The sequence below is a fragment of the Ovis canadensis genome, chromosome 4 (genome assembly GCF_042477335.2).
Source record: "Ovis canadensis isolate MfBH-ARS-UI-01 breed Bighorn chromosome 4, ARS-UI_OviCan_v2, whole genome shotgun sequence".
NCBI classification, from domain to species: domain Eukaryota; kingdom Metazoa; phylum Chordata; class Mammalia; order Artiodactyla; family Bovidae; genus Ovis; species Ovis canadensis.
The window spans coordinates 128582094-128598333 of NC_091248.1; the positions used below are offsets into that span (position 1 = coordinate 128582094).

Here is a 16240-nt window from a genome sequence, read left to right on the forward strand (position 1 = left end):
GGGGCCCTCTGACCCTGTTACCATGACAACCAGCCTGCAGCTGGAGTGAAGAAGCCGACAGACTCTTCTCTAGAGACACCCCCATCCCCACCCACGCACAGGCTCCCGGGGACACGGGGACACGGAGACCAGGCCAGGACGGACAGAGAACTTGGAGCGCTGAGAGGCGGAGGCCACCAGGGCAGAGGGACACAGGCAAGGAGGGAGGCTCCGGGGTGCCGAAGGGAGGAGAGAAAGAGAAACAGCTGCGGGGAGAAGGAGATGAAGACCACGGGGACAGGGCCGGCAGGCGGCAGAGACGGAGAGGCAGAAACAAAGAGCTCAGGGGACAGAGGAGGGGCTGTGCTGGAAGGGGCCGCCGCCCTCCAGGGTGGCCTGGAAAGCAGGTATGCCCCAGCATCGCTCCCTGCCCAGGTAGCACCCCGAGCCCAGGGTGTGGATGCCGGCCACCTGCCTGCCCCACGCTGCTGGGCCCTGCCCCAGTTCCACCTCAATCGCCAGCCTGCCGTGAAGGGGCATGGACACAGAGCCAGAACACCCCCGGCACCCCGTGTTGCTCCCCCACCCTAGTCGGGCCTCCCCACCTCCCAGCAGTCCCAGCAGCTAAATAATGGGGCTGTCTGGCTCAGGGCCTTGATGCTACACAGAGCTGGGCTCGAGGCACCGACACAGCACAGCTGTCCACAGGGGCGCCTGCCAGCAGGAGGCCCTGCCCCCCTTTCCAGCTACCCACCCCACTTCCCAGCCACCCACCTCCCTGGGGCTGGAGCCCAGGGACCCACTCTGCCCTGGACGGCCTGGGCAGAGACCCTGAGAAAGGCCTGAACAGAAACGAGAGACAGCACTGGCCTCTCCTCCTCTGCCCATGCACCAGGCTGTGAGCTCACGAACAACACACACACGCGGCCCAGCTCAGGCACAGAGATCTGCCCAAGGGGCTGAGCAAAGGGACAGGGAGGGGCGGCAGAGGCGACCTGTCTGCACCCTGGGCCCCAAGTGCCAGGACAGGCAGGGGCCCACGTGACCGGAGGGCCCAGGCCAGACTGTTGGCCACTAGGAGACACCTGATCCCCATGGAAACTAATGAGAGCAGAGAAGGGGGCAGGCAGGCAGGGAGCGCTGGCATAAAACCTTCTGGGTCACAGCCCCAGTTGGAATAGGGAAATAACTGAGGTGGGGAACTAACTTGAACTTGGGTGGGAGGCCTGTTCCAGCCCCACTGTCTCCTTTGACTCTCGGGTAACTTGACCTCTGCTTCTACAGTTTTTCCATCTGTAACTTGAGTGGGCTGGATTAAGTGATCCGCAAGTTCACCCAGATTCCATGATAGCACCTCAGCAGAAGGGGTCCCCAGGGCCATCCTCTCCCAATGGAGCCAGCCTGGGGCAGGAGGGACGGAGGGCCAGCTCCTCACACACTACGGCGAAGACAGAGGCACTCGGGGTGCCACCGAGGGGCCCAGCAGGCAAGCAGTCCCAGAAGTAGAAACAGGCCCGAGGCAATAACCAGCTTGGTCCATATCGCAGAATTTCTGGTGTGAGTCCTGAACCCAGGACTTAGATATTCACATTCTTTACATGACACTAGTGGCTTGCACACTTTCCAAATAAAAGAGTGCATGCCATAACAGGCAGTATATATCAATACCCCTGTAACTACTGTGTATCCTTTTCAACATACGACAGCAGAGCAGAGTGGACAGGGCTCTGACAGGCCAGACAGGTTCCACTCCCAGCTCTGCATGCTCTAGGCAAGTTTCTTGGTGGTGGTGGTTTAGTCGCTCAGTCGTGTCCCACTCTTCTGACCCCATGGACTGGAGCCCGCCAGGCTCCTCTGTCCATGGGATTCTCCAGGCAAGAAAACTGGAGTGGATTGCCATTTGCTTCTCCAGGGTCTCTTCCCCATCCAGTACTCAAACTTGGGTCTCCTGCATTGCAATCAGATTCTTTGTTTAAGGGAAGTCTCCTAATTTCCCTAAACTTCAGTTTCCTTATCCCACAAAGTGGAGAAAAACTAGCATCTACTTCCCAGCCTTATGAAGATTCCACAAGAGAGGGCAAGTGAAACAGTCAGCCCAGGGCCGGGTGCATAGAGAGCATCCATTGACATTAGCTAGTACTAGATCACCAGGCAGATAGATAAAAAAGCAGATCTGCTCACCTGCTCTGATTAAGGTTCTGGGGAGATTTGAGTGAAGAGTCGGAAGGAAGGCCCTACCTTCAGAGTCTGCATCTAATCTTCCCAGCTCTTGCCTCCCAGCCAGCATGCCCATTGTGCTGTGAGCAAACCCTCTTCCACAGGTCCCCATGACCATATGCCGCTCTGATTCTGTCCAGGGATCTCACAGCTAGGCACGCTTGTGAAAGCAAGACCATCTGGGGATCTAAGCCTGTGCAGGGCAGTCTTAGTGAACCCTGAGCAAAGGCCAGGGGCTACTGACTGCCCCCGGGGGCGGGGCGACAGAGAGTGCTGTCCACAGCGGGTAAGCAGGCTGTGGGTAGGAACCTCTGGTCTGGTACCTTGCCCCATCTCCAGACCTTGCTTCATCCGGCTCCCAGGGGTTCAGTAAGTGCTGGTCACATACACACAGGGCAGCAGCACTGTGGGCCGCCCAGTGGCACCATCTGGAGCCCCTCCCCAGCCCCCTGCTACCTGCAGTCCCCCAAAGCCTTGCTGCACTGGCCTCCCTGAACAGGGCTGCACCCGGCCAGGGCAGGAGCGGGTGTGGGAGCAGTCCGGCCCAGGGCTCTGTTTATCCGCTCTCCGGAAACCCAGAGCAGCTGGGCGGGGAGGCGGTGGCTGAGCAGAGACACCTGGCGCAGGAAGGGGTGCAGGGCGGGGCGCTCAAAAGATGAGACAAAGGGAACTGAGGTTGTGGGGAGAGGCACACACCTCCCGCCCAGGTGAAGCGGGGAAGAGACGGGGACAGGAAAGGGGCGGCTGAGAGCCAACCAGAGTCCTGCAGCCCTTCCCTGCCTCGCCTCGAGGACAACGCCCAGACCAGTCACCTGGCAGGGACTAGGGTGGCTGGAAGCCTGTGGCCGGAGGTCAGCACCCACCCACCAGCCTGGACTTTCATTACCTCCGTCCGGGCACGCATATTGCCATCCCAGGGCCGCGCTGTCAAACTCCAACCCACCCAGCTCAACGCGCCCACATCTGCCCAGGGAGGAAGGAACCAGAGGCGCCAGACCACAGCCAAGCAGCACCCTGGCCACCCCATAAAACAATCCCAACATAGTGCTTGAGGCCAAGAGATCCAGACCGCCCTGCAGCCGGCGCCTCCCACCTGGCGCACCGCACAGGACCCGGCTGGGGTCACGCCCACCCCCAGGCCCCGGGCTGGGGTCAACGGCCGGGACTCCGGCCAATCTCTGGCCGCCCCTCACCCGCGGCCCCGCCCCCACGGCCTTCCAGCCCCGCCCCCGCCGTGGCCCCGCCCCGCCGCGCGGCCCCGCCCCGCCCCAGGCCGCACCTACCATCTTTCCGGTAGAAGGCGATCTCCACTTTGCGCTCCTCGGCGCCCAGCAGGGCCTGCGCTATCTGCGCGGCGGCCCGGCGCTGCGTGCGCGGCCCGTGCAGGAAGTCGCAGGTGCACGGCCGCTGCATCACCTCGGCCCGCGAGTAGCCGCACAGCTCGCAGAAGCCGTCGTTGCAGTAGATGACAGCGCAGTTCTCCACCCGAGCGTTGGCGATGATGAACTTGCGGCCTGGGAGGGGGGCGGGGATAAGCGGGCACGTGAGCAGGGACCCCTGCCCCCCGGGGTCCCCAGCCCTTGCCCGCGTTCTCTTGCCACACACAGTTGCCAGCCCCGAGACTCCCCGCCCCAGGAAGCACAGCGGGGCCTGGGGTCCCCAACAGGGGACGAACGCAGCTGTGCCCCGACACAGGTGCCTCGGCCGGCCCCGTCCCGGCGGCGCGCCCCCTTCCCCCAGCCGCCTGGCCCGCGGGCTGGCTGCGTGGCTTCCCCGGGCAGACTGCCAGCAGCCCGCCGCCCCCTCCGCGCGCCCGGGGCCGAGGCCAGTCTGGGCGGGTGTCGGCAACGCGTGTCAGCAGCCGCGGCGCAGGGATAAACACTGAGCCTGGAGACGGAGCCTGGGAAGGGCCAGAGATGGCGGCCAGCCTTCCCTTTTGCACTGGTTCTGGCTTCTCTTCCTGACCCCGGCTCTCTAGAGTGGGGGGGTGGCACTCCCTAGGCACTCCCTATCCCAGGGATCCCTAGGAAATCACTTCTCCGAGTATCAGCGGCCCCTGCCAGGTCAGCACTTCCCGGGACTTCTGCACCCACTCCAAGGGCAGTCAGGGACTGGGGAGTGGGCGCACGGAAAAAGATGACGAAGAGGAGGGAGGTAGTACCACGTGAGCACCTCAGATCCCTTCTCTCATTTAATACTCTTGACAACCCCATCATTATCCTCGTCTTGTAGGTGAAGAAACAGAGACTCCAAAGAAGTTCATGCCCTCATCTTGCAGCCTGTAAAAGCTAGGGCCAGCTTTTGAACCTAGCTCTGGCAGAAGGTGAAGAATCAGCGGAGGGTCATGGGCAGAGGCCCAAGGTCACAGGGAGCAAGGAAAGGGACCTGCAGCTCCAAACCCTGAAAACACCCAGAGCCCAGGTTCGGCCAGCATGTAAGCAGACAGACCCCGGAAAGGGGCTTTCCCACCAGGGATGCGAGGCTTTCCTCACTTTGGTCCCATCAAGGTGACTGCCCCAGTGGACCCGTTGCCGCTAGACTGGGCTCATTTCCTCCACACCTGCCCCAAGAGCCAGGCTGGTGGGTGAGCAGCAGGCAGGCAGCGGCCCCAGCTTGTGCCAGGAAAGATGCTCTGAGGATAAGAGCTTTTTATAAACACAGAAGTTTCCGGCCAGTTTAGCCTTTAATGCTGGGGCTTTCAGTAGCAGTGGGAACCCTGCCCCCTCCCTTGCCAGTGGGCACAGCCCTCAGGCTGCAGCCCTGGGCGATCCCATGGGCAAGGCTCCGCTGCTGCATCAAGAGCTGGCCTCAGCCTGCCTTCTTCCCCTCCCTTGCCCTCAGACGTCCAGGAAGTTACTTTTTGAATTCGGGTCATCTTTAGGTCAGTTCCCCAGGCCCCCCCCAAAAAAATTCCCAGGCAGTCCTCAACCCTAGAAGGCAGGGCGCCCTCTCACAGGAAATGACCCCTGAGCCTCCATCTCCACCTAAGCCCGAGGCAGTCCTAGGTACCAGCCCCACATGCACCAGCTTCGGAGACGGAAAACCACCTGGCCCCCACTCCCAGGCCTGGAGAGAAGAGCCAGTTTCTTCGAAGGCAGTCCCTACCCCCCCCCGCTTCACTGAGCTCCTAGAACCATTGAGACAGAAAGGCCCCGAAAGGCCCCTTTGGCAGACCCCCCCTACTTCCCAGATGTGGAAGAGAATAGCTCAAGGTCACATAGCAGTCAGTGGCAGAGGTAGGACCGGAAGGCAGGCCCCCAGCTCCCAGCCCAGCTGCTTCCCAAGCACCCCGAGCCTGTGGGAAGGGAAGACCTGGACTCAGGGCCCTCCACCACGGCAGTCTCCTCCCCCTAAGGATCATCTTGTTCCTCTGCTTCAGACAATGCTGCCCATCGAACTGACCCCTCCCTTCCCCCACCTCGGTTACAAGCACACGTCGTCCTGTGCTCACAGGGTCATAGGCAAGGAATGTCACCCGCTCCCAGGGCCCTTGGCAGTCACACCCACCATGGCACATGCAGCCTTGGGGACAGACACACACATGCCAGGAGGGTGCAAACACCCACACGCAGAACGTTCACCTAGACTGGGACACTTCTGAAAACCTCTCCTACCAGCCGGTATTAGGGCTGCTGTAGTCCCCACCAAGGGGCTCAGGACAGAAAAAAACAGCAACACGGGGTCGTTGCAACACAGAGCCTACTTAGACCTGCAAAAACCTAGCCTGGGCCCTGGCTCCCTGTCACCTCCAAGGCCCAGAGCTCACAGCCTGTCAGACACCTCCCCATTGCCCATGCAGGGTCGAACTCATGGGTCTCACACACACACACACACACACACACACTCCCAAGACCACATAAGGCGCTGACCCTATATGCTTGGCTTCCAATCTCCAGAAACCATCAGGACCTGCACGAGCACAGTGATCTTAGGGTCCCACAGTTCCGGCCAGGTACATTCTCGTGTTCTCAGTCCACACAGCCCCATTCACACCCAGGCCCCCGGAGTTAGATACCTGCACACTCCCATCCTATCTCCCTTCCCTGCACACTCAGGGTGTCACACTCACACTCCCCCCATCGATGGATCGCAGTCTAACCTGAGCCTCCTGCTGCGCGCCCCAACCCCAGGCCCCTTGGCCCCAAGCCCACGGCCCCCCAGCACCAAGCCCGGCCCCTGCGACCCCCGGTCAGGGCCTTGGGGGTCACCAGCCACCACAGACTCACTTGCCGGCCGCACACGGCCCGGGCACGCCCCCCCCATTGACTCTCCGGAAATCTCGGCCCGCCCCCAGAGCCCCCTCCCCGCCGGCCCCCTCCCCCACTCACTCTGGCCCTCAAATTTGCGGATGATGGTGTCCAGAAAGGTGTTCTGCGGCGCGACGTGGCCCCTCCGCACCGGCATCCTGAGCCCATGGGCGGGCCGGGCGGGCCCCCACCCACCCCGGCCCGGCCCGGCCCAACACAGGCTTCGGGTGGCCCGGCCCGGCCGTGGTCCCCGCACCCCGCGGCCAGGCAGAGCACGGGCGCGGCCCGGACTGGGTTGCGGGCGCGGGGTCCCTCCGCTCGGAGCCGGCTCTGGACCGCGGGCCCGGCCTGAGCTCCGGCCGCCCGCACACCTGTCTGCCGGCCCCAGCCGGAGCCGCGGGCCCCGCTCTGCCGCGTCCCCGCGCTGCGCTCCGCCCGCCCGAGCGCGCCGGGCTCCCAGCTCCCGCCCGCCGCGCCGACAGCCGCTCCGGCGCCCGCGGCTCGGGCTGCGCCTGCGGCTCGGCCCGGCCGCGGAAGGGTTAACGCGGCGCGCGCCCCTCGGGCTCCGGCCCCCGCCTCCCGGCCCCCCTCCCGCCCGCCGCGCGCCCGCAGCGCCGCCCTCTCCCCCCACACACCCCGCGCGCCCGCCCTTCCCATTGGCTGAACTGGGCCGAGGGCTCCCCCCCACCCCAGCCCCTCGCTCAGCCTCGGAGCCCCCGAGACTCGCGCGCCCCAAGAGGGGGAAGGGACCCTTAGGCAGGGGAACCCTGAGGACAGGTGCGAGGGCCGGCCTTGAGGGCGCCAGGGAGGAGACGGGGGCGGGGAGGGGGGGTTCCGCCCGCGCCCTGCTCTCTCCTGGAGGGACTGAGGGACCTGACCTCTCCTCTAAGGGACAGGACCGGCCCGGACGCCCGGGTCCCCCACCTCGCCGAGCACCGGCTCCTATACACATGGCGTGAGCCCAACGCCCGTGTCGGCGACACGGGAGAGGCCTGGGCCCTGGGGGGGACGAGGCCAGGGTCAAAGGAGACTCGAGAAACGTGAAGGGCCAGACAACCTGGAGAACTCCCGGCCACCGAGATCTGAGATAAGGGTGAATGAGATTGGGGGGGCACGCACCCAGGGTGTGGATGCTCCCCAACACACACACACAGGCCTTTCTGGGGGTGATTTCAGGCTCTCCTGCCCAAAGAGGGGCATGGTGACAGCGGTTTCGGCCTCCTCGCTGCGGAATCAGAGAGGCCCCCGAACGCGAGGTTCCAGCCTTGGGGATCCCCTTGTGCGAAGGGCCCGCCCTCCCGCTGCAGCGCGGGGCCGGCGGTGCAGGCCCAATCGGCAGGCTCGGGGCCCTGTGGCGCGGCGGCTGCCCAGCCCCTCGGAAAACCCTGGCCCAGCCGCAGGCCCCTCCCCGCGGCCAGCTGGCTCCCTCCAGTTGCAGCTCCCTTATTTAGGCAAGGAGGCCCGGGGATGCTCAAGGGCAAGGCAGGGTGGCCGCCGCCGCCTGCCCACCGCCCGCCTGGGTCTGCCTGAGGGTCTCCGGGGCGCAATGTCCCCGGCCGGAGCGGCCAGGCAGGGCCTCAGAACGGCCGGGGCCGGCAGGCGAGTGTTGACAGCTGGGCTGGCCGGCGGGGAGGAGTCCGCGAGGGAGCCGCCGCCGTCCGCGGGTCCCCTCCCCTGCAGCCCGGATCACAGACCGGGCGAGACGGATGGGGCCATGTGGGGGGCCCCTGAGGCCTTGCAGCTGCCTCTGTCCTTGGAGCAAGGGGGTGGGTCTTGTCACCGGGGAGAACCATCATGGCATGTGGGGGGAGGGGAGGAACAAAGGGCAGAGGAAGAAGCGGAGGCTGGAAAGAGACAGGCCCAGGGGAACAAGGTCTTGCGGAGGCCACCCTACCTAGGCTTTCACCTTCCACCCGGGAGCAGAAAGAGGCAAACCCTGGGGGCCGGATGGGGCCACTGGCCAGCAGATGACACCCCTTTTTAATTTGCTGGTGGGTGGGCAGTGACTCAGGGAGGCAGCCAGTGGGAGAGAAGGAGGTGGCTCCACCAGCTGATGCTAAAAAAGACCAGAGACTCTTGTCTGTACAGTCATCCCCTGGGCCCTCACCACCTCCGGCAGCTTCCTCACTCGCCCTTCAAGGTGCCCAAGGCCCTCGGTGGCACAGGCGCCCTGTCTTCGGTGAGCCGGCACAAGGCACATCCACCCCTCAGGGTGCTGGGAGGAACCCAGTCGATGACCGACTACCCGCTAGATGCTGCTTTGCCAGCCCTAAGGCTAGGGTGACCCACCTCCAACTGGGGTGTCTTCCCCTCCAGGTCAAGGGGCTGAGCGAGTGAGAACTGGCCTGCAGTGAGACTGGGCATAGGGAAAGAAGTGGAAGGGGCATCTCCTCTGACCTGGCCAGCTGTCCACCCTGAGGCTCCCATGTTCCCAGGAGGATGAAGGAATCAGAGAGACCAGTGATCCTCCCAACAGAGAGGACACCAGGCACAGGGTAGCCCTCGTCCTGTGCTTAGAGGCAGGCAGGCAAGGAGAGAGTTGTGGCCTCAGGCTAAGGAGAGGCCAGTCTCTGTCTCTCTCTTTCACACACACACACACCCCTCACTCAGAAGTCATAGCCAAATGCAGGTTACTGACTTCCTGGAGGTTGAGGAGGAGAGAACCTGAAGGCAGCCCAGTGGAACCATCCCCGCAGCCCAGGACAGAGACCAGAACAGACTGTGAGATATGGAGGAGCTCACGGCATAGACATCCTTCCTGCGGCCACAGGTGCCAGGCCCCCAGGAGGTCAGGGGCAGCAGAGGAGGCGATAGAGAAGCCGCCCTCACCCACCCACCCACCTCCCCACCTCCACCTTTCCGCAGAGAGAGGAAAGTGCTCAGCCTTAATACCTAAGCCACCAGAATCCGCCCCACCCCCACCCACTGGGGCTCACAAAGCCATTTTCAGGGATGAGTTCTAGGAAGTGTCTTCCCCTACCCGGCCTGAGACCACGCAGCAGGAGAGGAAACAGGCTGCACACGGACAGTGAACCACAGAGGCCCTTCCCAGCTCCTAGAAAGAGACAGCGCAGGAAGAAAAGTCTTTGGACAACATCCTGCCCACCTCACTCTCTGCTTCTGCTCAGTCTGAGGGCACCTGTCCCTGGAGACAAAGAGGAACTGAAGCCTGCTCCAGCTGGTGAACCCCTAAGGGACAGGCCAGGCGAGTTGCAGCCGGCATGGGGCCCAGGAAAGCCAGTGACAACCACCAGGACCAGTTCCGGGCAGGTGGGCACAGGAGAGAGAACTCAGAGAAGGGGGCTCCTCAGAAACCCCGGGGGAAGAAGCAGAATGCAGAGCCGGCCTTTGCAGTGCTGCAGCGGGGCAGGGCGGGGCGGGGGGAGGGGGCAGGCGTGGATAGCACTTGGGGCCTGGGTTTCTGTGTGACTGGGTCCTGAGAAGGAAGGTATTCTCAGAAATGAACAGGGGTTGGAGGAGAGGAAGATCAGAGAAACAGCACATTTTCCCTCCAGAAATGGGTGCTCAGGGCTTGCTGAGAACAAGAAGGGAGAGAGGGAGGGACCCACCACAAAGCCCTGGCCAGGAGCCAGAGCTCCGTCCCCTCCCGGCCATCTGCAGCTTCATGCACAACGATCCTGTCGCCCCCAGCCATAACCAAGGTCTTCTCCCACCCACCTGATAACCCTCCACGGCTGGGACTTTCCCCTGCCATGGTGCTATCCTGAGAAGCAAGGCACTGGAGACTAAGGTTCAGGACACCTGACTTTCCATTCTGGTTCTGCTACTAGTCACGTCAACAGATGTTTGCTGGGGCCTCCTAGGTGCTGGGCCCTCTGCCAGGTGCTGTGAGGGACAGAAGGGACAAGCCAGGTTTCCTCCTCCAGGGATTCACAGTCTGCTGCAGCTTGAAGAGGCAGTGTGCACACAGAAACTGTGCAGTCTGCAGTAAGTGCCATGGGATTCCAGGGAGGTAGCGATCACCTCCAGCTGGAGGAGTCCAGCAGGGCCTGGTGAAGGGGCGAGATTCCAGAACAGGTCCTTGAAGACCGAGGAGGTGGGGCAGGTGGAAGGGACAACATGAACGAAGGCAGAGAGTGGAGAGTGAATTCAGGTCCAGGGACGAAATATTTCAGTGTGGTATCAGTGGAGCGGTAGGCTGGAACCGTGAGCAGAGGGCTGAGGAGTATGGGTTTTATTGTGTGTCCAGAGGAACAGTGGTGGCACCTGAAATGTATTGTCCTTGAGTGTAGAAATCATGTCTGTTTTCATACATCTCCTAGCATATGATTGGCATCTAATACAGATCCGCTGAATTAATGAAATGTGTATCATAGTTTGGAGAAACAGAGGCAGACATAGGGTGTTTCAGTCATCCCATACCTCAGTAACTTAAGTCAATAACAGCATTTATTTTGTTCATGGGTCTGCCATTTGGACCGGTTCCACCGGGACCACTTGTGTCTGCTCCACTCAACCCAGGACTGAAAGGCTCATTCACTCACATTTGGTGGTTGTTGCCGGCTGTCAGCTGGGATCTCAGGACCGGGGCCAGATTGCCTACATGAAGCCTTTCCTCGTGGCTGCCTGGCTTCCTCACAGCGTGGTGGCTGGGTTCCAAGGACAAGTGTCCCCAGAGAGGTCCAGGCAGCAGCTGCACCACCTTCAATGGCTTAACCTAGAAAGTCATACGACATAACTTCTGCCATAATGATGGCCCATCAGATCAAAGAGAGGAACAAAGACCCCCTCTTCTCAATGGAGGAGCGCCACTGACATAAGGCAAGCACATGCAATGGATCTGTTGGCATGAGTGCCTTGGAAAAGTTCTGTCTGCCACATGAAGCATGCAGCAGTCCAAGGAGAGATGTGGAACACTGGAACCAGGTCAGAGGTGATGGAAAGGGGCCTGCTGACGGTGTAACTATAGGAGGATCGCTAAATCTCACTTTCCTTACCTGTAAAATGAGAAGACCAAACAAGCTGATCTCTGAGATCCCTTCCAGCCCCAAGAGTGAGTGATTCTTTCCTTCTACACAACCACATTCCCTACCCACCAATCACTCTCCATTTGCCCTCCTAACCCATCTCCACCTCTGCTGCCACCTCCTGCCTTTGCTCTCTGATCTTAGGCATCCTTGAGACCATTGGTTACTCCACAGCTAGGACCTTGGCCCATTCTACATGTTTATTTCAGACTAAAAGTAAGCGGAGTGGGAGATATCTTAAGAGCAGGTGAGAAGATCCTTAAACCCATCCATCTCTCAGTCCACCTTGCTGTGTATTCCTCACCGTGGGGTCTTTTAAAAACAGACAGATGTATGATATGGACCCCTACCTGCAAGGGGTTCATAATCTAACTGGGGAGGGAGAACCAATGAACCTGAAATGAAAATGATCTGGTGTGATGCTGTTCTGACAACATGTGTGAGGGAGTCCAGAGGAGAGAGGGCTCTGAGGGCGCCGGGGGAACCAGGAGGGCTTCCTGGGAGAGCTGAGCTCCTCTGGATTGGAAGGGTTCTCTCAGGCACAGAGGAAGGGAGTGAACATCTTCATAAGGCAAGATCCCCATAGGCGTCAGGTGTGAGTTTTCACACTGATCTACTTACTCCCAGATGAAAAAGAGGAGGGACCAAGTTAAGTTTATTCTGCCTGAGAACTTAACAGCCATATGTTTCTTTGATTAAAGAATGGGGCTTGGCCTCCTCAAACACAAGAAGGGACTTAAGTGAGGCTCTGAAGCTCGACAAGTAGCGGAAGCTCCAGAATTATTATATAGGAGGTGCTAATGAGGAGGGGGAATCCTGATTATGGGGAGAGGTGGATAGAACACGTGTCTGGAGGCTGGGTTTTCATATGTTCTTTTAAAGTAAGTGTTTACTAAGCACCTACTATTAATATGTACCTGAAACTGTTGTGGGATATAGTTGTGGGGGTAGTTGTTGTGAAACCATGCTATCAGAATTTGCAGAATGAGTGCACCGTTTTGACATATATTAGAGGTTTATTTTAGAGTGTCTTTGAGAGACTGAAAAATATTAAGGAGCAAACCGGCTTTGGTGCCACTCTGCCAGAGAAGCCGGCCTGGCAGGAGATCCCAAGCTCTCTTGGCTGCCCAGGAGCTCTGTCTCTGTCCAGGGTGCTGAAAGCCCTTCATGCCAGGCTCAGCAAGAAACCAGCAAGGGCAACTCAGGTGACCAAGACCGGGGCTCTCCTCCAGAAGGAAGGGAGTTAAACAGTCCCCCAAAGCCATGGAAATGTTTCCGGAACTGGTCAGTAGCTCCAGGAGGCAGCACATGATGAATCGAGAGCTGGCTTTGCCAATCAGTGCTTGGAAGCCTCATCTCATTTCCATATGACTAGAATGGCCCTTTCACTCTCACCCCTACACAAGTCATCAAGGAAAGGATACGAATCCTCCTTTGAGCTTTACCCCTGCAACTCTTTCCCCTGAAGGTTTCTGGTGCTTTATGAAATATTAGAGCCAGAAAGAAATAATGTTCATGTTTCAAATGAGAAAACAGATTCAGAGCAGTACAGACCCTTCCTCAAGGTTACGCTACAAGTGAGAAACAGAACCAGGTCCTGTAGATCTCAGTCAAGGGATTTCCTCATGGCATATACCAGGTAGGGTATACAATCATACACCACATACAGCAAGGATCATACACCATATATAGCAAGAGCTACAAGAAATTGGGGGGCTCCCCTGGTGACTCACTGGTAAAGAACCTGCCTGCCAATGCAGGAGACACAGGTTTGATCCCCGGTCCAGGAGGATGCCGCATGCCAAAAAGCAACTAAGCCCATTCACCACAACTATTGAGCCTGTGCTCTAGACCCTGGAAGCCCAACTACTAAAGCCCTTGCATCCTCAGGCCCATGCTGCATGTCAAGAGAAGCCACCATAATGAGAAGCCTGCGCCTGCATCTAGAGAGTAGTCCCCACCCCCCAGAACTAGAGAAAAGTCCAGGCAGCAAAGATGAGGCACAGCCAAAAGTAAATGAATGAATGAAGTTATTTTTTAAAAAAAGAAATTGAGAATTCAAGGTGTGTGTGAGAGAGAAAGAGAGAAGATACAAGACCCAGAGAACTCCAGATACAGATGCGACTGCGTCAGCTCTCCAAAACTATCCCCTGTTCATTCGGTTAAATTCATCAGGCAGAATTTACAGCCTCAGGACTTCCCTGGTGGTCCAGTGGCTAAGACTCTGAGCTCTCAATACAGGGGGTAGAGGTTCGGTCCCTGGTCAGAGAATTAGATCCAACATGCTGCAGCTAAGACCCGGTGCACTCAAATAAACAAAATAAATATTTTAGAAAAAAGAAGAAGAAGAAGAATTCACAGCCTACCCCAGCTAGGTGGTAGGGATGAGCTTTGGAATGCTAACCCATCACTAGCTCCATATCCTGAAGGGTGTCCATCCCACCCCATGAATCATCAGGTGACATGAAGGACCAGAGAAAAGAACTCAGGTTCAACCAAGTCCCCCATTCCAACATCTCCCCAATCTACTCACAAACAATTATCCATTCCTTTCTATGCATCCCATGATGTGAAGAATCCAGCCCCTGGGCCTGAAAAAGTTTGTAATTAGTTAGGAAGAAAAGATGCTCACACAGAAATAGACAATATTACAGGAGCCAACTACAAATAATGGCAGCCAGTTAAGGTAAGTCACATGGTCCAAGATCGCAAGTAGCAGGTAGTGGTGCAGACCAAGAAAGCTGTGACTTCAGAACAGGGAGAGATCATTTTAGGGCTGGAAAGGAAAAGGAAGTCTTCACAAAGGAGCAAGGCTTAAGGGGAATTTGGCTGAGCTGAGAACGGCGGTCAGGACACCTCATCTCTGTCGCTCTAGAGAACATCAGTCCAGCGTGGGCCCTTCTGGTAGGAAGACAAAGCTGGCGAGGCTGCAAAAGTGACAGCAGACGCCGATCACGGGGGGGGGGGGGGGGGGGGGGGGCGGGCAGGGGCCCAGAACGTCCAGGAAGACAGGGTTCTTATCTTTCTCCCCTGGAAATAAAAAAGCAGTGGCTTGGAGGGCTCCCCCTTCTGGATCCACAAAGCAAAGCACCATATAAATCAGGCTCCTCTAAAGCTTGGGCTTCCCAGGTGGCCCGAGTGGTAAAGAACCCACCTGCCAGTGCAGGAGACATCAGAGACGAGGGTTCGATCCCTGGGTCAGGAAGATCCCCTGGAGGAGGGCATGGCAGCCCACTCCTACAGTCTTGCCTGGAGAATCCCATAGACAGAGGAGCCTGGCAGGCTTCAGTCCATGGGGTCGCCAAGGGTTGGACACGACTGAAGTGACTGAGCAGGCATGCACGCAGAGCAGGGGTGGACCAGTTCCTACAGCCACCTAGACTAGAACTAAGGAGGCCAGACAACAGAACGAGGACCCGGGAAAGGCCCAGGTCACAGCAACAGCAAGTATAACAAGAATGGCTCGTTTGCTGGTAACTGGAAGTCAATCCAGTCAGTTCAGTCGCTCAGTCATGTCTGATTCTTTGCGACCCCATGGACCACAGTATGCCAGGCCACCCTGTCCATCACCAACTCCCTGAGTTTACCTAAACTCGTGTCCAGATGGTGACTGCAGCCATGAAATTAAAAAACTCTTACTCCTTGGAAGGAAAGTTATGACCAACCTAGACAGCATATTAAAAAGCAGAGACATTACTTTGCCAACAAAGGTCTGTTTAGTTAAGGCTATGGTTTTTCCAGTGGTCATGTATGGATGTGAGAGTTGGACTGTGAAGAAAGCTGAGCGCCGAAAAAGTGATGCTTTTGAACTGTGGCGTTGGAAGACACATGAGAGTCCCTTGGACTGCAAGGAGATCCAGCCAGTCCATCCTAAAGGAGATCAGTCCTGGGTGTTCATTGGAAGGACTGATGCTGAAGCTGAAACTCCAATCCTTTGGCCACCTCATGCGAAGAGCTGACTCATTTGAAAAGACCCTGATGCTGGGAAAGACTGAAGGCAGGAGGAGAAGGGGATGACAGAGGATGAGATGAAAGTCAAGGGGCTTGTGATCTGGTTGGGAGGACAGGAGAAAGACAAACGACTGAAGGTGTACCAGGGTTTGGGATCAGGGTCTCTCCATCTCACAGATCAGAAGCAAGGATATAAAGACTTCTCTTCCACTCTGGTTTGGAGACAGAGTCCGTCCCCGGCCCAGGGGCACCTGAGAGGCAATGGGAAGAGATGCTGCCCTGTCAGTCCCCAGCGATTGTTGCTATGGAATTTCCATGCTGGGCACACTAGATGCTCAAAGTCCTCGTTCCCTAGAGACCCAGAACCACACCAGCAACCACACCAGGAAACTGGGCAGCCAGAGGGATTGAAGGAGAGAGGAGGAGAGAGGAAGTGGCTAGGGCCTGCTAGGCTGATCCCCGACAACCACCTCTTCTATGTAGGGCCCCCCATGGCCTGACATAGGGGCCCCCATGGTCGTCCATCAGGAAACCTCAGCCTGACCCTAAAAACACCTCATTTTCACTCAGGATCTCAGAAACAAAGGGCATTTTCTAGTCCCCAGGGATGTGAAAACATTCATTTCCACCCTGATGTTCTTGGTCCACGTTAGCTTTGGAAGGGGCAGGGAGCAGAAGAGGAGGCCGGGAAAGGAGTGAGCCCCGGGTCACACTGCCTAAGGGCATGTGCACACGCAGACACACATACACATGTGCACACACACACATCATATACACACGTTCGCACACAACCACACATCCTCCTACTTGCATATACACACACACACACACACACACACACACACAGAGGCAGAGAAT

General features: G+C 58.5%; 1 protein-coding gene across 2 annotated transcripts in view; it reads right to left on the minus strand.

Annotated features, from left to right (window-relative positions):
* Positions 1-6947, minus strand: part of KCNH2 (potassium voltage-gated channel subfamily H member 2) — a 36192-nt gene extending 29245 nt beyond the window's left edge. The window contains exons 1-2 of one of the 2 annotated variants that reach the window (XR_011256785.1): positions 6525-6929; positions 3480-3710 (exon numbers count right to left, since the gene is read on the minus strand). Coding sequence is in view for 1 of the 2 variants with exons in the window: in XM_069588714.1 (XP_069444815.1) it covers positions 3480-3710; positions 6525-6600 (307 nt within the window). In the remaining variant the exon portion in view is untranslated. Of the gene's footprint in view, positions 1-3479; positions 3711-6524 lie in introns of both variants that reach the window. The other variant, XM_069588714.1, reaches the window with a different exon arrangement.
* Positions 6948-16240: the final 9293 nt, after the last annotated feature.